The sequence below is a fragment of the Emys orbicularis genome, chromosome 1, assembly GCF_028017835.1.
Source record: "Emys orbicularis isolate rEmyOrb1 chromosome 1, rEmyOrb1.hap1, whole genome shotgun sequence".
NCBI lineage: Eukaryota > Metazoa > Chordata > Testudines > Emydidae > Emys > Emys orbicularis.
In genome coordinates this window covers 315,050,809-315,073,345 of record NC_088683.1, presented here as the reverse complement: position 1 = coordinate 315,073,345, position 22,537 = coordinate 315,050,809, and the positions used below count along the sequence as shown (strand labels likewise).

At 46.7% G+C, this 22,537-nt stretch overlaps 1 protein-coding gene across 2 annotated transcripts; it reads right to left on the bottom strand.

The window, feature by feature from the left end:
• Nucleotides 1-4,264: 4,264 nt before the first annotated feature.
• Nucleotides 4,265-21,986, bottom strand: STOML3 (stomatin like 3). 2 transcript variants are annotated; one of them, XM_065422015.1, is made up of 7 exons: nt 21,929-21,986; nt 17,167-17,267; nt 16,142-16,214; nt 14,940-15,022; nt 8,112-8,315; nt 4,613-4,747; nt 4,265-4,453 (listed from the first exon to the last, which is right to left on the bottom strand). In XM_065422015.1, exons 1-7 carry the CDS (start codon nt 21,978-21,980, stop codon nt 4,265-4,267), a joined length of 837 nt encoding a protein of 278 aa, XP_065278087.1. In that variant the 5' UTR covers nt 21,981-21,986. The 2 variants fall into 2 exon arrangements, with proteins under 2 accessions (XP_065278087.1, XP_065278079.1); XM_065422007.1 differs by having other exon boundaries at nt 17,167-17,270; nt 21,929-21,980.
• Between the last annotated feature and the right edge of the window lie 551 nt (nt 21,987-22,537).

Below are 22,537 nucleotides of genomic sequence, written 5' to 3'. Positions count from 1 at the left end.
TGGTGTTGGCTGCATCAGTAACAGGATCCTAGACTAGATGGGCCTCAGGTCTGCTCCAGTCTGGCAATTCCCATGTTCCTTTCATGTACACTAGCAGCAGTAGCCCACTGGGGGCAGGCAGAGAGACCTCTCAGTTGTTCTCCTCTCTCTATATTTTTTTTTAAGTCAGCTGCTGTGGCTGTGAAGAGAAACTTCAAAATGTGATCAAGTGGCAGAGTTCACAGAGACCTGATACAATAGCTCTGTGGGTGTGATCTGCCCTATCAATGTCAAAGGATGCTAACTCATATGCCAGTGATGATACTTTACAATGTTGACTATTTCGCTGCCCATCACACCATGTGTGAAAGGAGAGGAAGTCTCATATTACAAATATCTACATCAATGTGTCCCAAATATGGGGGGCATGGGGAAAACAAAGGACTAGCTGGGTGCAGAGGCGGGGAGAAGATGCATACATTAAAATGTGTAGGTATTTAATCCCACATGGCTGGGTTCATTTTCCTGAAAGTAGGCTCAGCTTTTGAAAGTGCAAGAAATGCTGCTGTAACCACTGGAAATACGTTCTCTTCCTTTTATTGTACATAGTGCCGATTAGTTTTGGATGCCAAATATCACATAGGCCTGATTCTGATCCCACTTACACTTGCGGAAAACTCCATTAAAGTCAATGGACTTACTGCTAATTTACATCTGCGCAAGAGCAGAAGGAGGCGCTAGATCCACCAAGGGACTTACGCTCAGCTTTGCAATGCCTACATTTTGGGTGCTGTGTCACCCAGTAGAAACTGTAGCATTGAATTAGGGGCTCAGGTTCCCTATGCACTGCAGGGGGGAGAGTTCATTAGAATGGGGCCCAGCATGCTGAGCAAGGAGTCACCTCTGCCAGGCATTAGCATGTCCCAAGGGGGGAGGGATAGCTCAGTGGTTTGAGCATTGGCCTGCTAAACCCAGGGTTGTGAGTTCAATCCTTGAGGGGGCCACTTAGGGATCTGGGGCAAAATCAGTACTTGGTCCTGCTAGTGAAGGCAGGGGGCTGGACTCGATGACCTTTCAAGGTCCCTTCCAGTTCTAGAAGATAGGATATCTCCATTAATTTATTAACACAGGAATGCAGGGGCAAGATTAGAAAGGCAAAGGCACAAAATGAGCTCAAACTAGCTACAGGAATAAAGGGAAACAAGAAGACTTTTTATCAATACATTAGAAGCAAGAGGAAGACCAAAGACAAGGTAGGCCCACTGCTTAGTGAAGAGGGAGAAACAGTAACAGGAAACTTGGAAATGGCAGAGATGCTTAATGACTTCTTTGTTTCGGTCTTCACCGAGAAGTCTGAAGGAATGCCTAACATAGTGAATGCTAATGGGAAGGGGGTAGGTTTAGCAGATAAAATAAAAAAAGAACAAGTTAAAAATCACTTAGAAAAGTTAGATGCCTGCAAGTCACCAGGGCCTTATGAAATGCATCCTAGAATACTCAAGGAGCTAATAGAGGAGGTATCTGAGCCTCTAGCTATTATCTTTGGAAAATCATGGGAGACGGGAGAGATTCCAGAAGACTGGAAAAGGGCAAATATAGTGCCCATCTATAAAAAGGGAAATAAAAACAACCCAGGAAACTACAGACCAGTTAGTTTAACTTCTGGGCCAGGGAAGATAATGGAGCAAGTAATTAAGGAAATCATCTGCAAACACTTGGAAGGTGGTAAGGTGATAGGGAACAGCCAGCATGGATTTGTAAAGAACAAATCATGTCAAACCAATCTGATAGCTTTCTTCGATAGGATAACGAGTCTTGTGGATAAGGGAGAAGCTGTGGATGTGGTATACCTAGACTTTAGTAAGGCATTTGATACGGTCTCGCATGATATTCTTATCGATAAACTAGGCAAATACAATTTAGATGGGGCTACTATAAGATGGGTGCATAACTGGCTGGATAACCGTACTCAGAGAGTTGTTATTAATGGTTCCCAATCCTGCTGGAAAGGCATAACGAGTGGGGTTCCGCAGGGGTCTGTTTTGGGACCGGCTCTGTTCAATATCTTCATTAACGACTTAGATATTGGCATAGAAAGTACGCTTATTAAGTTTGCGGATGATACCAAACTGGGAGGGATTGCAACTGCTTTGGAGGACAGGGCCATAATTCAAAATGATCTGGACAAATTGGAGAAATGGTCTGAGTTAAACAGGATGAAGTTTAACAAAGACAAATGCAAAGTGCTCCACTTAGGAAGAAAAAATCAGTTTCACACATACAGAATGGGAAGAGACTGTCTAGGAAGGAGTACGGCAGAAAGGGATCTAGGGGTTATAGTGGACCACAAGCTAAATATGAGTCAACAGTGTGATGCTGTTGCAAAAAAAGCAAACATGATTCTGGGATGTATTAACAGGTGTGTTGTGAGCAAGACACGAGAAGTCATTCTTCCGCTCTACTCTGCTCTGGTTAGGCCTCAGCTGGAGTATTGCGTCCAGTTCTGGGCACCGCATTTCAAGAAAGATGTGGAGAAATTGGAGAGGGTCCAGAGAAGAGCAACAAGAATGATTAAAGGTCTTGAGAACATGACCTATGAAGGAAGGCTGAAAGAATTGGGTTTGTTTAGTTTGGAAAAGAGAAGAGTGAGAGGGGATATGATAGCAGTTTTCAGGTATCTAAAAGGGTGTCATAAGGAGGAGGGAGAAAACTTGTTCACCTTAGCCTCTGAGGATAGAACAAGAAGCAATGGGCTTAAACTGCAGCAAGGGAGGTCTAGGTTGGACATTAGGAAAAAGTTCCTAACTGTCAGGGTGGTTAAACACTGGAATAAATTGCCGAGGGAGGTTGTGGAATCTCCATCTCTGGAGATATTTAAGAGTAGGTTAGATAAATGTCTATCAGGGATGGTCTAGACAGTATTTGGTCCTGCCATGCGAGCAGGGGACTGGACTCGATGACCTCTCGAGGTCCCTTCCAGTCCTAGAATCTATGAAAAAGGAGAAGGGGGTGGTCTAAACCCTGAGCCACTCAGAAAGCCCCTCTGCTTGGGATTCTCAGACATTAACCCTCTCCTGGAATTAGGGGCCTAAACTGATTTTTGCAAGAGGGAACCCCCAGTGGTCAGAGCACTTCTTCAGGATGTGGGAGATCCAGGTTCAATTCCCCCATCTGCTAGCTGTGGAGAAGTGGTGCAAAATTGGGTCTCCTACCTCTCAGGAGAGTTCCTTAACCACTGGGCTATGGGATAGTCTGGTGCTGGTGTCTCTCAGTCTCACCTGTTAAAGCTGTTTTTCTGTGTAGAAATAATTAAATATGGATTGGGACAGACACAGAGTGAAAATAACCCTCTAGGGCCAATGGTTGGGCATTCCCTTCAGGAACAGGAAAGTAGTTGAAACACATACTCCCCATCAGTCAGGAGGGAGAACAGAACGCAGGTCTCCCACGTCCTGCCTGAGTGCCCTACCACCTGACTAAAGGTTATGAGAAGGCCAGGCTATTCTCTGTGGTCATTGTTATTTTGTGTGGATTTAAATATGCTCAGTGCATGCCAACTGGATTTGCCCCCGTAGGTGAAATAGATGGGGGCACATCAAGTTTGAGGAGCCTGCTGGGGCTTAGGTGAGAGAGAGAGGTTTAAGGCCGGTGGCATCTAAATGTTGGATATAGGCACCTAAGTCCTTTTGTAGATGTCGCCCCAGTCTATAAGAGCTACATAGACTTACAAATTACTTGGTGGTTCCAGTAATGATCAAGGAATACCTCTGGGTGACATTCTTCTCGCCACTACACTGGTATTTTCAACTGAGTTGCTACAAATTTACCCCAGTGTAACAGAGCAGGAGCTGGCCTATTTATTGCATGCAGTGGTTGTATTAGCTTTTAGAGGCAGGCTCCTGGTGAGCAGACAAATCACCACATACCTACTAAGCGAGTGACTCTGTAAAAATCAAGTAACATCAAAAGCGAGCATCTCAGTTTAAATTTAACCTGCATTTTAACAAAGTCTCTTCTATTTTTCACCTAGAGATGAGCTTGAACCACAACATTTGGATGTCTGAATTTTGAATCCCTCAGAAATTTGGGGGCATTCAGATTCAGTGTTCTGGCTTGTGATTGTCTCTGTGTAGTTAACACTATTCCTGAGGCAGGGTATCAAAGTGTACTTTCTACATTAATTCTGATCATCTGCAGAGGCTTGCCTCTCCTGAATCCCTGTAAAACTCTCCAAACTAAATAATTCAGTGTAAAAAAGCCTTGGTCACCATTTGGTTTTGTCCTATTATTGTTTATAAAAACCCTGCAGCATATTCATGGGCAGAGGAAAGACAATGGTGGAATTCTTCTCAGTAGCCAGTGTGGTCAAGGTCTGCAAGTAGCGCAGCTGGAGGGCTGATGGAGCCTCGACCAGCACCATGGAGGCCTGCTTCAGTGCTTCGGAAGCATTCCTTTCTCCTTCTGCTGCTATGATCTAAAAACGTGATAGAAATGGACACGTTGGTGGCAATGAGGAAAAGCCACCCTCCAATTGAAGCAAAAAAACCAACGTGGAGGTTTGTCCTTCAAAAGATGTAGAGATTATAGATGTACAACGTTATACGAATGAGAGAAATATTACTGTGGATCTCACCTGAGCTCTAGCGTCTCGTGTTGCTTCAGCTTCAGCAGCCATAGCTCTTTGCATCTCCATAGGGATCCTGACGTCTTTGATTTCCACACGTGCTACTTGGATTCCCCATTTACCGGTGGCATTATCGAGGATAGACTTTTTTTTTTTTAAAAAGGACAATTAATAATCACACTAACCAAAATGGCTCAGATATCGACTATACTCCGAATTCCAAAACAATTGCAAAAGAATAATTGAAATAAAAGAATAAATGGGAGGAAATTATGATCTGCATGGGGATATTTCAGGGGTACGTCAAGTGCCTAAAAAAGGTCAGATCAATTATTAGTTGCGAAATATTCTCTCGGCTCTGTGACGTGTTGGAGGGGAGATGATGCACATGGGCAAGACATTGTGCTATTTTTCTAGCATCAGTTCTGCCCGATGGGAACAGCTTTGAAAGAAGCCATTTACCTTTATCGTGGTCAGAATTAAAGACCTGCAGGCCCAAACCTACAGACACTGCCTTGAGTTACATTCCTCATGTGAGGAAGTGCTTGCAGAACCAGGTGCAATAGTGGGAGCTGTTAATAAAGGACCAAGAGAATCTGGGAACATAGAAAAGTAAGTACCCCCATGTAAAAGAATAGCACTCAACCCTTCATCGCAGATAAGCCACTCTGTTATCCACTGGAGCCAGAGACCCTCAGAAGAGTGCAAGTGACATCCTGAAATTGCCCTGTACTATTTGCCATCAATACATAGAATCGGTATGATGCATCACAATGCCTAGCACAATGGGATCCTGGTCCATGACTAGGGATCCAGGGCGCTACCACAATCAAGACCATTGACTCTTCCTCATTACACATTGACACAACATCACGTCATATCACCTCTCTCATGCACACATTTTCTCCTGGCTGTTGGAAGGGGTGTGGAGGTGAGCTGTCTTTTTTTGGTGTCTCTCTCTCTTCCTGATATCTAAGAGGAAACAAGATCTTTTTTCTCAACTCTACTCTCTCTTGGCTGCCAGAGTGACACTCCCTGGATTGGGCGGGGGGGGGGGGGGGGTAAAAGGGGGAGGGATTTAAACACTGGAACAGTTCAATCCAGTTCAGGTCAATTCAATACATTTTATTGACATGACATGAGAGATGGGTGGTGCCAAAGTTTAATCAAGCATCTGCTTAAGATAATACAAGATGGTTTTACAAAAGGTAGATTGTGCCAGACCAACCTGGTCTCCTTCTTTGAGACGGTAACTGTTTTTTTAGACAAAGGAAATGCAGTAGATCTAATCTACCTGGATTTCAGTAAGATATTTGATACAGTTCCAATGGGAAATTATTAGTTAAATTACAGAAGATGGGGATTAATATGAGAATTGAAAGGTGGATAAGGAACTGGTTAAAGGGGAGACTACAACAGGTCATACTGAAAGGTGGACTCTTAGGCTGGAGGGAGGTTACTAGTGGAGTTCATCAGGGATCAGTCTTGGGCCCAATCTTATTTAACATTTTTATTACTGACCTTGGCACAAAAAGTAGAAGTGTGCTAATAACATTTTCAGATGACACAAAGTTGGGAGGTATTGCCAATACAGAGGAGGACCACATTATCAAATAATATGATCTGGACAACCTTGTAAACCGGAGTAATAGAAATGAGATTGCATTTAGGGACTAACAACAAGAATTGCTATAAACTGGGAATGTATCAGTTGGAAGTGACAGAGGAGGCAAAAGACCTGGGTGTATTGGTTGAGCGTAGGATGACTATGAGCCACTAATATGATGTAGCTGTGAAAAAGGCTAATGCAGTCCTAGGATGCATCAGGTGAGGTATTTCCAGTAGCCACAGGGAAGTGTTAGTACCATTATACAAGGCACTGGTGAGACCTCATCTGGAATACTATGTGCAATTTTGGACTCCCATGTTTAAGAAGGATGAATTCAAACTGGAACAGGTGCAGAGAAGGGTTACTAGGATGATCCAAAGTATGGAAAACCTACCTTATGAGAGGAGACTCAAAGAGCTTGCCTTGTTTAGCCTAACTAAAAGAAGGCTGAGGGGAGATATGATTGCTCTCTATAAATACATCAGAGGGATAAATACCAGGAGGGAGGGGAGCTAGTTAAGTTATGTGCCAATGTGGACACAAGAACAAATAGATATAAACTGGCCATCAACAAGTTTAGGCTTGAAATTAGACAAAGGTTTCTAACCATCAGAGGAGTAAAAGTTCTGGAACAGTCTTCCAAGGGGAGCAGTGGGGGCAAAAAAACTAACTGGCTTGAAGACTGATCTTGACAAGTTTATGGAGGGTATGGTATGATGAGAATGGTATGTAGCCAATCTGTGACTGCCAGCAGCAAATATCTCCAACGGCCGGTGATAGGACACTTGATGGGGAGGGCTCTGAGTTACTACAGAGAATTTTTTCCCAGGTGTCTAGCTGGTGGTCTTGCGAACATGCTCAGGGTCTAATTGAACACCATATTTGGGGTCAGGAAGGAATTTTTCCCCTGGGTCAGATTGGCAGAGACCCTAGGGTTTTTTTGCCTTGCTCTGCAGCATTGAGCATGGGTCACTTGCAGGTTTAAACTAGTGTAAATAGTAGATTCTCTGTAACTTCAAGTATTTAAATCATGATTTGAAGACTTCAGTAACTCAGCCAGAGGTTAGGGGTCTATTATAGGAGTGGGTGGGTGAGGGTGAGGTTCTGTGGCATAGGCAGCATGTGACTCTTGCATTTGGGGAGGTGGGGTGGGAGTGCCGGAAGCTCCCCAGAAGCTCCTGGACTGTGGCTCCACCCCCTGCTCCACCCCGAGGCCTGCACCCACTCTGCCTCTTCCTGCCCACCCTCCACCGCTTCCCACCCCTGCTCCGCCTCTTCTCCTGAGGCCTCAGGGCAGAGCACAAATGGGGCCACAGTTTGGGCACTGGTGGTCCCGCCACTTCTTGGGAGCTTCCAGGGGTGGCGGCGGGCCTCCAAAGAGAGGTGCACTGCATCTGGCATTTCTTGCCTGGTTTGGGGAGGCTTAGTCTCCCCAAGCCTCTTATACCCACGACCCATGTTCTGTGGCTTGCAATGTGCAGGAGGTCAGTTTAGCTGGCCATGATGGTCCCTTCTGACCTTAAAGTCATGAGTCTATGAGTCTAAGATAGAGCATCCCAGTAACTATGGATTTCTCCACCATCGCACATTATTGCTCATTTCTAAAGAAGTGGCAGGGAGCCCCATATCAAGACTCTTTACTGTCTCATTCACTTCTCAAAAAGTTAAGTTCCAAGAGCCTTGTTTGCTTTTTAACAAGAGAATACTAGTTTTATCAGCTGAGGAAATATCTTTACAATATTTCTTCCATATTTTGCAGTAGGTGGGGTATGAAACTGAAAGGAGATAATGAAAGATTTTACAATCATGTTTTTTTTAAAAAAGGCCACTCGTTTCTAAGATTATATTCCATAAAATGAGATGCTGTGCCCATCAATAGAACATTAGATGTGGATTTACCTGGATATTGTGGGCAATCTCTTCTCGACCAGACAGGATCTGGGACAAGCTTTGGGTGCCTAGAACATTTCTCAAAGTGGTCTGTGCCAGCAGGTTGGTGGCTAAATGGACATCTGTGACATTAGCCACTGAACAGACAGCACTGTGGATTTTATAGTAGACCACTCCATCAACTTGGGTAGTTACAGAATCTTTTGTAAGAATCTACGAAAAACAAACATACAGAGATTAGATAATCATCCAGGACACACAAATCCCAACGTTATGGAGATGTTTGTTTCCTATAGTGAGACAAGAAGCCACTATAATTTGAAGAAATCAAGGTAAATTGATTTCAATGGCAACACCCTGGATTTACAACCTCTAAACCAAAGCAACATTTGTGTAAAGTATTTAAATGACTCGACCAGTAATATGTTAACCATTTGTGATGATTCTGAGTGCATTTGCCTTGGAATAATCATAGGCAGGTTCATGGAATTTAAAAATCATAGGCACAAGGACAGGGAAAAAATGCAACAACTGGATGACATGTTCTTAAATGGTCTGTGGGGTCCCTTTACGTAGCATGCCAGGCCACATTCACCAACGCTGGTGAAGGGAGCCGTAAATTCCCTGTGCCCCAGTGAACAATTCATCTTGCTGGAGCACAGGTGATGTTTCCACCGCTGCCTTACCACCAGAATAGGTGGGAGGCAACTTTAGTTTGCAGCCAAGGGCTCCATAGAAGCCCTGCCAGAAGAGATTGCAGTGAGGATGTATTGCATAAGAATGTTCCCAGGCTATTATGGCCACCTTCCTTCCTGTACAGACCTACCTATGTTCAGAGCTGGCTCTGTTCATCCCTCCTGCATGTCATCTCCCCTCTCCCCTTTTCACTACATCAGCTTCCCCTCCACCCCAGCTGACTTTCCATCTATGGAGTCTTTCTAACAGGGTGTTATGCTGGGGGTTGGGATAAACCTCACTGAAGCTGGTGGGCATGACAGTCACTGTTCATACAGGATAAAAGTAAGAAGCAGTTAAGCTCCTTTATGGAATCCAGAGCTGAAACAATAGGGAGCCACCACCCACAAATATAGGCCACATGCAAGGCTGGAATAGGAGTTGAGCCATGCACTCTGAGAGGTTTTCCTTGGGGTCTGAATGAAATGCAGTTTGTGTATGAGAGAGAGAGGAGGATCAGTACCATAGAAGCACACAAAGAAGGCAGCAAGGAAGCCCCAGATGCATTGGTGTCCTTAGCTTCTGTTTGCCAGAAGCTGGGAATGGGTGACAGGGGATGGTTCACTTGATGATTACCTGCTCTGTTCATTCCCTCTGAAGCACCTGGCATTGGCCACTGTCGGAAGACTGGAGACTGGGCTAGCTGGACTTTTGGTCTGACCCAGTATGGCCGTCCTTATGTTCAGCCAGAGGAGCACTTGTAGTATGACCCTGAGAAATGGCTAAGAGATGGAGCTTTTGCACAGAGTGCTGATGGAAATAGGTGGGAAACTATGAGCAAAGAAACGGTCTCCTGCTGTTTGATTCCTACTGTATTTAGGGAAACAGGACTTGGTACATTTTTTGTAAATAAACAGGATTGCATCGAAGAAATATCTGCCTCGATCATCATTTTTTCCTCCTAATGGAAACAACCCACAAGACCATGAATACTGACCACTTGGGCCAAAGGGGGTAACAGAGTTTAGACTCAGTGAATTTGACACTACATAAAATAAGACCCATGAGCTCTTAAAACCTAGGAGGTTCCTTAAGCATATTTACTCCAGGCCCCAGGCATTTAAATTTTGGATGGAATATTTACGAACAATCTCTAGCAGCACACTATATCATAAAGTGTATGGGGTGTATGGGGTTGTCAGGGAGGGGTAGTACCTCTGATGGGGGAGCAGCCGTACTCCTAGGAGTAGCTCATCCACTTTGGTCCCCACTTGACACCCAGCTCTCACCTGTGGCTCCAAGTAGCTGTCAGCATGCGACAGCGGCCACACCCCGGAGACCGTCTCGACTGGCGGGCTAAACCAGGTGAGGGTAGCCGATGAGTATGAGACTCTCGGTGAGTTAGGGCCTGTCTACCCATTGCATGCGAAGGCTGGATCCGGCTGACTGAGGCAACCTGGTTCAACCTGGTTTAATGGTCAGGAAGGCGGTGACAGCAAGCGTTGTGGAACGCTTAAGAGCACGACAAGACACGTAGGCGTCCTGGTCATCCACTGCGCCCTGCCCTATCTCCAACCATCTCGACTTCTGTCCTGCCACTGGATACAGATAGGAACTGGGAAGAGAGAGTGAGGCTGACGTTGCGCAACTCTCCCTCACTTTAATCCAATTCACGCGCAAGTCTCGACATCATATCATATCACATCACATCACATCAAGTCCTGTGGAGATGGGCGAGCGACGAAGCAGCAGGTGTGGATACACTGGGAGCTGTAGCCGCGGACCTGCACATAGGCGGCTCAGGCATAATGGTCGTTCCTCGCTGACCGAAGCAGCAGTGGAGCTCGGCATCTTCTTGAGCGACTGAGCAGCCCTATTCAGGATTGCACTGCTCACCTCCGTAGAACGAGGAGGGGGCTAGAAAAGGTGCCCTAAACATTGCCTGCTTCACCTTACCCTGGCCAGCATACCGCGGCTGGCGGGGATCCCACAAAAGCGGGCGAATAAAAACAAAACTTAGAGTGACACCGATCACTATTGGCACATGGAATGTGCGCACGTTACTGGACAACATCACGGCAGACAGACCGGAGAGAAGAACAGCACTTGTCTCTAGAGAGCTCGCACGCTACAACATTGACATTGCAGCCCTTAGCGAAACTCGCCTTGCTAATGAAGGACAGCTGTCCGAGTCAGGTGGTGGCTATACATTCTTCTGGAGTGGCCGCAGCAGTGATGAGCATCGCAAATCTGGAGTTGGCTTCGCCATCAAGAATCATCTTGTTCGGAAACTTGCCAGTTCCCCCAAGGGTATGAATGACCGGCTCATGGCACATATGTTCCTACAATGACCAACCCAGAGGATGTGAAGGATAAATTTTACGAAGAACTAGATACTCTGCTATCGTCAGTGCACCGCACAGACAAGCTGATTCTGCTTGGCGATTTTAACGCAAGAGTCGGATGCGATGCCGCAGCCTGGGAAGGAGTCATCGGGAAAAATGGAGTGGGAAAGTGTAACAGCAATGGTCTGTTACTGCTGAAAACTTGTGCAGCACATGACCTTCTGATCAGCAGTACGGTCTTCCGCCTTCCTACCCGTAACAGGACTTCGTGGATGCATCTCCGTTCCAAGCACTGGCATTTGATCGATTATGTCATCATCAGGAGAAGAGATAGACAAGATGTCAGGGTTACAAAAGCTATGTGTGGCGCTGACTGTTGGACGGATCATAGGCTCATAGTATCCAAAATGAAGCTCCGTATCATGTCGAAGAGACGACCACAAGGCTGTAAGGCTTTCAAAAGAATCAACGTGTCGAAGCTGAAGAACAGCCGCATCACTGAAAATCTAGCGGAAGACCTAGAGAATGAACTTGCTGATCTTCGTATTGAGGATGACGCTGAGAAAGACTGGGAGCGATTCCGCAACACTGTCCATACAGCTGCATCGAAGGTATTGGGGCCCTCCACATGCAGGCGGCAAGACTGGTTTGATGAAAATGATGCAGAAATCCAGGTCTTACTTGCTGAGAAGCACCGCCTGCATCGTGCATATCAAAACGATCCATCCTCAGCGGCAAAGATGACCGCCTTTATCAACACTCGCAGAACAGTACAGAACCGACTGCGCAAAATGCGGGAATTGTGGCTGAGCGCCAAAGCAGATGAAATACAGGCATATGCGGACAGGAACGACTATAAGCAGTTTTATGAAGCCCTTAACACACTCTATGGTCCACAGTCTTCTGGGAGCTTTCCCCTCCTGAACTCTGATGGTACTGTGCTCCTTACAGAGAAGACGCAGATTCTCCAGAGATGGGCTGAACACTTTGAAGCAATCCTCAATCGCCCCTCAGTCATCAATGATGAGGCCATTGACAAGATGCCTCAGGTTGCAGTCAATGACTCCATGGATGCTTCACCAGAAGAGGACGAAGTGAAGAAAGCTATCAATCAGCTGTCAAGTGGCAAAGCCCCAGGGTCAGATGCCATACCAGCAGAGGTGTACAAAGTCGGTGGACCCGTGCTGCTACGGAAACTCACTGAGCTGTTTCAGTCCTTCTGGAAGCAGGGAATCATTCCACAAGAATTTAGAGACGCGTCCATCTTGCACCTCTATAAGAGGAAGGGCAATCGCCAGATATGCGACAATCACCGTGGAATCTCGCTGCTTTCTACAGCAGGGAAAGTTCTTGCACGGGTTCTGTTGAACCGATTGATCACTCACCTGGAGAAGGGCTTACTGCCAGAATCACAGTGTGGCTTCCGCAAGGGACGTGGGACTATTGACATGATCTTCGCTGTGCGTCAGCTACAGGAGAAATGTCAAGAGCAGAATCGTGAACTCTACACAACTTTTGTGGACCTCATGAAAGCATTTGACTCTGTCAGTCGCCAGGGCCTGTGGAGGATCATGTCGAAATTTGGCTGTCCAGACAGATTTATACGAATGGTACGTCAATTTCGTCACGGTATGATGGCTCGTGTCCTGGATGACGGTGAAACATCTGAGGCCTTCCCAGTCACCAATGGCGTCAAGCAAGGGTGTGTTTTAGCACCCACTTTGTTCAGCATGATATTCTCTGCCACTCTGACTGATGCCTTTCAACACTGCACTGAAGGAGTAGGCCTGAAGTATAGAACTGATGGGAAACTATTTAATCTGAGGCGACTGCGTGCCATCACCAAGGTGAAGGAAACTGTACTTCGAGACTTTCTCTTTGCCGATGATTGTGCTCTGAATGCTAGTACAGAGCCAGAAATGCAAGCCAGTATGGACAAGTTTTCAACTGCATGCAACAACTTCGGTCTGACCATTAATATCAAGAAGACTGAGGTCATGCACCAGCCAGCTCCCCATGCTTCATACTCAGAACCATCTATCACTGTAAATGGACAGAGACTTCAGACAGTGGACCACTTCACGTACCTGGGCAGTACCCTTTCCCGAGCAGTGTCAATCGATGATGAAGTAAACTGCAGAATTGCTAAAGCCAGCTCTGCATTTGGCCAATTGCGCACCAATGTTTGGGATCGTCGAGGGATCAGCCTACCAACGAAGCTGAAGGTCTACCGAGCAGTGGTGCTTCCAACTCTGCTGTATGCCTGCGAGACGTGGACTGTCTATCGGAGTCATGCACGAAGGTTCAATCACTTCCACATTTCCTGTCTGCGAAAGCTTCTAAAAATCAGATGGCAGGACAAAGTGCCCGATACTGATGTCCTTACTAGAGCCAGTCTGCCGTCAGTTTACACATTGCTGATGAGAGCCCAGACCAGGTGGGCCGGACATGTTGTGAGAATGTCAGATGAACGCATTCCTAAACAGCTCTTCTACGGAGAACTCATTCAGGGAAAGCGTTCCCATGGAGGACAAAAGAAGCGGTTCAAGGACACGCTGAAGACCTCTTTGAAGTCCTTCGAGATCAACACCGCCACATGGGAAACCTTCGCACTGAACCGTTCAGTATGGCACAGCCTCATTCACACAGGCAGTAATACCTCTGAGGCGAGGCGTATTGCTGAGGCTGAAAAAAAGCGTGAGCTGCGCAAGTCCAGAGCTGCTCGTACACCATTGACAGTGCCATTATATGTCTGCCCGACGTGTGACAGGACGTTCCATGCCCAAATCGGACTGATCAGTCATCTCCGGACGCACAGAGCCCGGTCATCGAAAGAATGAGTTGTTGAGGTCTTCATCGATAACGATGGACGAACATCATATCATAAAGATTTCTCAGATCTGTAACACGGAAACGTTGTGGCTCTATCACTACTGATTCTTGTTTCTCCTTTCTTCAGAAAAGCACAATAAAATGGCAACTCTTCAAGTAGAAGCACAGTACTGTAGCTACATGTAAATAAATCTTTTTTTGGAGAGGGGGAGATTTCCCATTGACTATTTTTAAAAATGAACTTCTTTGGCTAACATTTTCAACCCTAGGTGTGTAAAGAGAAGGCCCTAAATCCCTATTAAAGCCAACTTTTCAGAGATGACGAGCGCCTGCAGCTTCCTTTGACTTCAAGGTGATTTGTTAAGGTACCTAAGTACGTATTAAATTACATATCCGTAGGCACCAAATGTGACAAATTTGGTCTTTGCTCATTGTTTTGTCTGGAACAACATTAACTTTCTAAGTGACTTCAGTGAAGGCTTTCGTAATGATGATAAGTTTTGAATCTAATCAGTTAGTTACCAGATCTTCTACTTACTAGGAAAAATAGTTACTGGGGATCCCACTCTAGTTTATTGCTTGATTTCCATGGATGGTAGAGAGAGGACTAATTATGAAGGCTTGGTAAATTTCAGCTCTCTTGACTTCCCTCTCTCTCATCTTTGGACCTCCCCACATCTCCAGCTCTAATCTCATTTTCCTCTTTTTCTAATCCAGAATGCTGAAAGTCAATAAGAAAAGCCTGCTTGACTTGCCGGGAGTGACAAGATTGTAACCTGAGCTGGTAGGGTTGTAGGCTTGATTAGGTTCCAGTGTTATTCTGGCACTAGCATTTGGAAGTAAACAAGTACAGCAAATGAAGTTAAGTCTGTACCGCTGCCAAAGACTGTGAGACAATAAAACTGCTTTCTTAGTTTGACATGTTAAAAACTAAAACTGCTTTAGGTTTGATTTTTAGTTTAAATGACTATTGAGTGGTTGTTACCTCTTGTAGAGGAATGTTACTGGTAACAGTTCTAAGATCAACCCTGGCAAAAACATCCGTACATGGAAGGACCATGATCAAACCTGCAAAAAAGAAGAAAAGGCCAAAGCTGAAACACTTTTATCTGAAGGCTAAGCTCTGATCGCATATGAAGCAAACCTCTGAAAATAACTATTTCTATTGTGTAATGAGAATGGTCCTCAGAGCTATACTGATATTTCATTACCACAGCATTTCTTTTTCCGTATGGTTGAGTAGATAGTGCACTAGACTGGGAGTCAGAAGAACTCCGTTTTGTTCTCAGCTCCGTCATGTGACCTTGGGCAAGTTACTTCCTTTTTCTGTGCCTCTGTTTCCCCTCTCAAACTTTTGTCTATTTAGATTGTTAGCTCTTCAGGATGGTGGGTCAGGGGAAACTAGCCACTTAGTGTGGCTCCTCCTTCAACCCCTGGCCCTGCCCACTTTTTGGGCCACATAGTTGTTTTGCAGAGGAAGCGAGATGGTTATGTGATAAGGGGGTTCTTCCTCCATTCCTACTCCACGTTTGCACCATCTCACTGTACCTTTTCCAATTGATTGTTTTTCATCCGCGTGATGCAAAGGTACTTGTTATAATAATGTAGAGAACATCCTTCTTATTAGTGATCATTTCCAATGACAATAGCACCTGAAGGCCCCAACTATGATACCAAGTGTTGTGCTAGGCGCTGTACACACACTTAGTAAGAGACTGCTTCTGCCCCAAAAAGCTTACAACTTTAAATAGACAAGACTGATAAAGGGTGAGATAAAGGAAGTATTATTATCCCCATTTTACAGATGGCAAACTGAAGTCCAGGGAGATTGAGTGACTTGCCAAAGGTCACACTGGAAGTCTGTGGCAGAATGGGGAATGGAATTCAGATCTCCTAAGTCTCTGTCCAGTGTGTTAAGCACAAGATCATCCTTCCCCTTCATGTGATCTTTAGTCTATTATAAAGCCAGGTTTAGATCTCAGGATCTGCTGGCTACCTCTCTAAACAGCAATATAGAGAAAACAAGCAGCAGATGGACAGGCTCATGGACAAAGAATTACTTTGGCCTTTTTACTGTGCCCTGGACAGATTCCTTGCATCACCCATTCTCTGAACAAGGACTTGAGAGAACTTCAGATGCAGAACATCTGGTTACAGTGAAAACATAATAAAACCTCATTTACTCACCTGGGCCCTTTGCTTTTTTAGACACTATACGTCCCAGCCGAAATACAACAGCACGCTCATATTCTTTGACAATCTAGGACAATATTTTTAAATAATAAATAATAAATAACTAATAAACGAATACCACCCTTCCCTCTTGCCTGACCTTCTATCCTTCAGACCACATGGAAATGACAAAATAATTATAGCAAAAGATGTGTAGGTAATTACACATTTTTTATCTTGGTCTCCCTCTAGCCCCTCACCCTGCCCCTTGCTGTGGAATATCAGGCCCCGATCCTGCAAATACTTATGCATGTGATCACAGGTGCCGGCTTCTTCCTTTCCCTGGGAGTGCTCAACCCCCACTCAGTCCCAGGCCCCACCCCGACTCCACACCTTCCTGCCTCCACCCCTGCCCCACCTCTTCCCGCCCCGTCCTGCCCCTCCTCTTCCTGGCCCCCCCTCTGCTCCCACCCCGCCTCTTTCCACCCAGTCCCGCCCCTCCCTCAAGCGCGCCCCGCTCCTTCTCCTCCTCCCTCCCAGCACCTCCTGCACACCGTGGGACAGCTGGTCGTGGTGGGTGGGAGGCACTGGGAGCGAAGGGAAGGAGCCAATTGGAGGGGGGGCTGGTGGAGGGAGCTTGGCTGCCAGTGGGTGCTAAGCACCTACTATTTTTTTCCATGGGTGGTCCAAGATGTGGACCTGCATTTGTTCAAATATTAATCAGTTTTTCTAGGTCTCTCATCCATAGCACCTCAGAAACATTCATTTATTTATTCTCACACTATCCCAGTGAAGTAGGGAAGTAGTATCCCTGTGTGAGAGCTGAAGGCACAGACAATTTAAATGGCGTGTCTGAGGTTATACAGGAAGCCTGGGGATGAACATGGACCAGAACATAGAACTCTTGCATCCCAGTCTTGAACCTTAACTACAAAAACTATCCTTTGCCCCATAACATGGGGTACAAATGGCTTTTGTCCTGGTGAAATACATAGTAGTAATAGACCATTCTCTCAGTGCTCCAATTCCCATCAGCTTACCTTCAAGCACATCCAGATGGAGAAAGGAAAGGTAATAAGCACAAACAGGAATGAAAGAGAAACCAGGATCCAGCCACAGGCCCCAATTCCTTCCTTCTTATCTGCTACAGAATGAAAAGACGGGAACCGTTGTCAGTTGCCTGGTCAATCTGCTGAGTTTATAGTAAAACATCTGGCACAACAAAGAAGCTCTACATGAGGAAAATGACAGGGCCTTCCAGGACAGTTTAGGTTTGAAACTTCTGGTGTAGAGAGCTGGCCCGTTCACCTAATGCCAGAAAAGCTTTAAACCAGTGATTGTCAAAATGTGCAGATGTGTGACTAGCCCTCTGGGCAGTTCTTTTCACTCTCTGGTCCTGCTGCCTTTCCTCAGCACTGTATTATTATTATTTGTGTCAGGATAGAGCCTGGAGACCCCAATTGCCAGGTGCCAGGATTTTTTTTTTTTAGCAGGGGAGGGGGTACTTAGGAGCAGAGCTGCAATGAGGCAAGGAAAAGCCAGAGATTTTTTCACAGGAAGGGTGTGACGAATCCAGCCCAGCCAAGCCCCACACAAGAGGAGCAGCTGGGGCATAAGCAATAGGAACCAGGACAGGAGAAGTGGAGGGAGCCATCCCAGGGGAAGACCAGCTTCAGGAATCAATTTTTCAATGGAAAGTGTGACCGTAATTGATTTTTGTGAGCATGCTACCGAGAAGCTGAATGTTGCTACCTCCTCCACCTCTTCGCTCCATGCCTCTCCACTACTTGGAGAGGAAGACAGCTAGGGGCTCAGAGCAGGATACAAGGGAGGCATGTTCACAGGCTCTGAGTGTAGAGGCTGTTCCAGACAACCTGCTCCCGCACTGGGCTGAACACAACCTGTGGTGGGGGCTGCTCTTCCCTGTATGAGGACTCCTATACCAGAACTAAGGTCTTTTCCCTGCTCACTTGCTCTGCTTGGGATTCAAACTTCGCCCGGTGTAAAAACCTTCTCCTTGTATAACTTCTAAAATCTTTTTTCCCCCACCACAATCCCTGAGGAGAGAATGCTGAGCTCTGCAGTCCTCTGCTCCACATTTCTGAGGTCCTTGCTACAGATTTAATCATTCACAGGTTGAGAGGTTTGGGCCCAAGAGGACCGAGTTTCAGGCCTTCTTTGGAACATCCTGCCTTTTCTGTTCAAGCTTGTTGCATGAGAACTGTGTGTGCATCTTACACTAATACTCTACATTTGGGAGAGTTTGAATCCAGGCTTTTGTTCTGACCCATTGTAACAGAAAAGACACAAATCTAGGGGTTAGGTTCAAGTAGGGTTACCATACGTCCGGATTTTCCCGGACATGTCCGGCTTTTTGGTCCTCAAATCCCCGTCCGGGAGGAAATTCCAAAAAGCCGGACATGTCTGGGAAAATAGGGAGAGGTCGTGGGGCTTGGGTCCGGGCTGGAGCCGCTGGGGCCGGCCGTGCTCTGCCGCCGGCCGGTGCGGCTCAGCCGGGGCCGGGGCCGGTGCCCGAGCCGAGCTGGAGTTGCTAGGGCCAGAGCCGCCGGGGCGGGCCAGAGCCGCTCGGCCGGAACCAGGGCCCGAACCGGGCTGGAGCCGCTGGGACCGGGGCTGGGGGTGCTTGGCCGCTCGGCCGGCACCGCTCGGCCGGGGCCGGTGCCCCGGGGCCCGAGCCGAGCTGGAGTTGCTAGGGCCGGAGCCATCGGGGCCGGGACGGGCCAGAGCTGCTCGGCCAGGGCCGGCGCGCTTGGCTGGAACCAGGGCTGGCGCCCCAGGGCCCGAGCCAAGCCGGGCCGGAGACGCCGGGGCCAGAGCCTCTTGGCCGGGGCCGGACGCCGGAGGGAGCCGGACGCCAGACTGGGCCACGCCTCCTCGTGCCCCCTCCCCAGCTTACCTGCTGGCTGGCTGCCTGCCTGTTTCAGGCTTCCCGCGAACATTTGATTCGCGGGAAGCAGGGGAGGGGGAGAAGCAGGGGGGAGGAGTGTTCAGGGGAAGGGGCGGGGCTGGGGCGGGGAAGGGCGGAGTTGGGGCGGGGCTGGGGCCCCGTGGAGTGTCCTCTTTTTGGAATATTAAAATATGGTAACCCTAGTTCAGGCCAGTTGCTAGAAAAATATCATTTGGTCTTGCCACTGCTGGAACCAATGATTTGAGCAGTTCTCTTGAATAAATTACCATGAAAAGCTCAGGTACATATGGCTGAGGCCAGACTAGGACCCTCAGGGATTAGTGTTAAAAACTTAAAAACATTGTCTATGCTGTTTTTCCACCATACATCCTGCCCTAGTCAGATTCATTTGCCATCACTGGAATGTCAGGCTATAGCTGGTACATTAAGTAATAGTCAAGAGGATAAATGTTTCTTCCATCAGCTGAATGTCCTACTCACTCTTATGATCAAATGCAATGTGAACAAATAATGGGAGATGTTTGTATCAACACTGGTTCACTGTCAGCTCCAAGTGTGAAAGATTGCTCAAGAAGCAGGGCCATGTTTTAATCACAGAAGAATTTTACAGATGCTGAAAAAAGGCATATTGTACCTCTTGGCCTTCGTCATCCTCCCCACCTCCAACCATGCCATCATCCCCTCTCCCCCTGCCCCTTTTACACCCAGCTAGGCTGTAGGTTTCAACAGAGCTTTTCTTTGCAGCTCAAAAGTTACTCTGATTTAAAATATCATACTTGTATCCCTGTTCACCATGCTGCCACTGTTGTCATTCACATCCTTCCTAAAGACTCTGGGCTAGATCTTCCAAGGGACTTACTTAGGTGCCTATGGCCAACATTTACATGTCACTGAGATCCTCAAAGCCCTCACTCAACTGAGCCCTAAGTTCCCAAGTTCCCACTGGTAACGTCTCCTAGGTGGCTACGTTTCTGCTGATGGGCGCATGCAAAGCCTTCTCTGTCCTGACACCCCCAAGGTGCTCAGTGCCCTAATACGATTCATAAACTAGATGTTCCCTCACCCTATCGTGCCAGGGCCTGATCTGGTAGGCGTTCTTGGAGCACGCCTAACTCACACAAAAGTCAGGTGTGGTGATGGCTGTTAGACCGCTCACCTGGGCTGATTACTGCAGAGGCAGGATTTGAATACAGTGCTCCCACCTCTCACATGGGTGCCCTAACCACTAGGGTATTAGCTACTCTGATGTGGGTTTCCCTCGGTCTCTCCTGTTGAAGCGGTTTCCCTTTGGGTAAATAGCTAAATATTCATTAGGCTAGAAAAAGAATCACTTGACAGCCCAGTGGTTAGGGCAGTCACCTAGGACATGGGAGACCCAGATTCCACTCCCTGCAGCTGAGCAGGAATCTGAAAGCAGGTCTCCCACATCCCAGGAGACAGTCCTAACCCCGGAGCTACTTGCTATCATGGGGGATGGAAAGAAGGCGCTCTCACTGTGTGTTTTTCTTGCTACGAAGGATTGACCTGAGCCTAACTCCAGGACTGTCCCTTTGAGGCCCAGGGCTTAGGCCGCACCCCTCTCCTGGGCATTTCCTACTGGCTAGCTTCAGGCGTTCCCCATTCAGCTTGTATGAATTCCATTCTTAGGTGTCAGACGTTTTCCATGCGTTGAATAGGGAGCCTAACTCGGGGCTGAGGATTCCACTGGATGGCAGGACGCCTGAATGTTAGGCATTGCATGTCAGCATGGCCATGCCTATGTCCCTTTGTGGATCTAGCTTTCCCTACCCGATGCCCTCCCAAAGTGAGGTAATAGAAACAAATAAAATAAAAAATCTTCCAAGTTATTTCCTCCTCTGAGTTTCCCAGGGCCTCAAGTCTCTTCTGTGTCTGTCTTTTGAAGGGCCAGGCCTCTGGCACCACAACTGTTTTTATTTTGGGATCTTGTACAGAGCTGAGCACTATTGGTGCTTTGACCATCACTTTGTGAGAGACAGAACGAAGTGAATATAAGGCCACATGTTTTGGAGAGAAAGAAAGATGTTCCCTTATGGAAAAGTCCTATAGGATTTAGTAGAAAATACTACCCTTTGTATAGGTTTATGGATCCCTATAGACTATCATAGAGAATTATATCCCTATCCTAGAATTCTATAAGATGCTCTAATTCTTTATTAAAATCTATAGGACTTTTTCATAAGGATTATGTTGCTCTTGATTGCTAAAGCCAAAATGCTAGCAGCATAGATTGTCTATCTAACCTATAATTATCACACAAAATTAGTAACCATTTAAAAAAACAACAGGGGGATGTTGGATGGCTCCAGGGATACGTAATGGAATATGGAGTCTTTTACCTGTAGGAGCTCCGACACCCTGGCAATGGGTGCAGTGAAAAAACTAGAAAGAATGGAACTGGTAAATAGTTCCAGTCCATATTGGACCACTGACTGAAAGCTGTTACCTGTTCAGTTGCTTGGTGACTTAGGTGAAATGAGTTGGTTGTCTCAGTCCAATTCTCAGGAGCCTTCATTACAAAACCACCTGCGTAATTGGCACCATTTGGTACCATCACGGCTAGTCTTAGCAGAGAGAGGCTAAGGATTGTATGGGTATGGACTCTGAATTAGCCTATCCCCTATAGGTGTCAGTCCCCAGATAAGGGTTGAGACATACTGGCAGGACAGTGGGGAAGCTGGCACAAGTGCTGTCCATGAAGATGGAGGAATCCAGGGCCAGCAATCTGAGGCCTTTGACCCACACTTAACCTCTCTCTCTCTCTCTCTCTCTCTCTCTCTCTCTCTCACACACACACACACACACACACACGTTTGTTGGGGTTATTTTGCAGTAAGAATGGAAGGAATACTTACCAACTAGAGTCTCCTTACTCTCTTTCCCAAGGGAGCCTTTCCCGGAATCCATCTCATTATAGAGAAATCCTTATCACCTCACAAGCCGTAATGAAGACACCCCCCTCAAATGGCACACAGCTTGTTAAAGTGTCTGAGAAGAAAAGCAGAGTGACAGAAGAACAAGCTCTCACCTGCGAGCCAGTCCTCAAGGGATTAGTTACCCAGGTGAGGGAAGAATGTTTACAAAAACAAAGTCTGATGGGTCATGTTCTTCTCTGGAGTAACTCCACTGGTTTCAATGACTTTACTCCAGGGCTGAATTTGGCCCAGCACTTCTAGTTCCTGCAGAATCGTCTCTGGGCATGATTTCTACACAGGTCAGCAATGAATGGCACCATTTTCAAAGCCACGGCAAAAAAGGAAAAGAAGTCAAAGCTGGATTGTAAACTCTCCAGGGCAGGGATTGTTTCTTGAGCTGCGCCTTTACTGTATCCAGTGTAATGGGGCCACAATTTTGTTTAGGGTCCCTAGGTACTAATGCAATACATATAATAATGTAAGGACGCCAGTGAGATTTCAAGGAGCATAGTGAATCCTCCTTCTCCTCGTTAGCTTATGAGAGACACC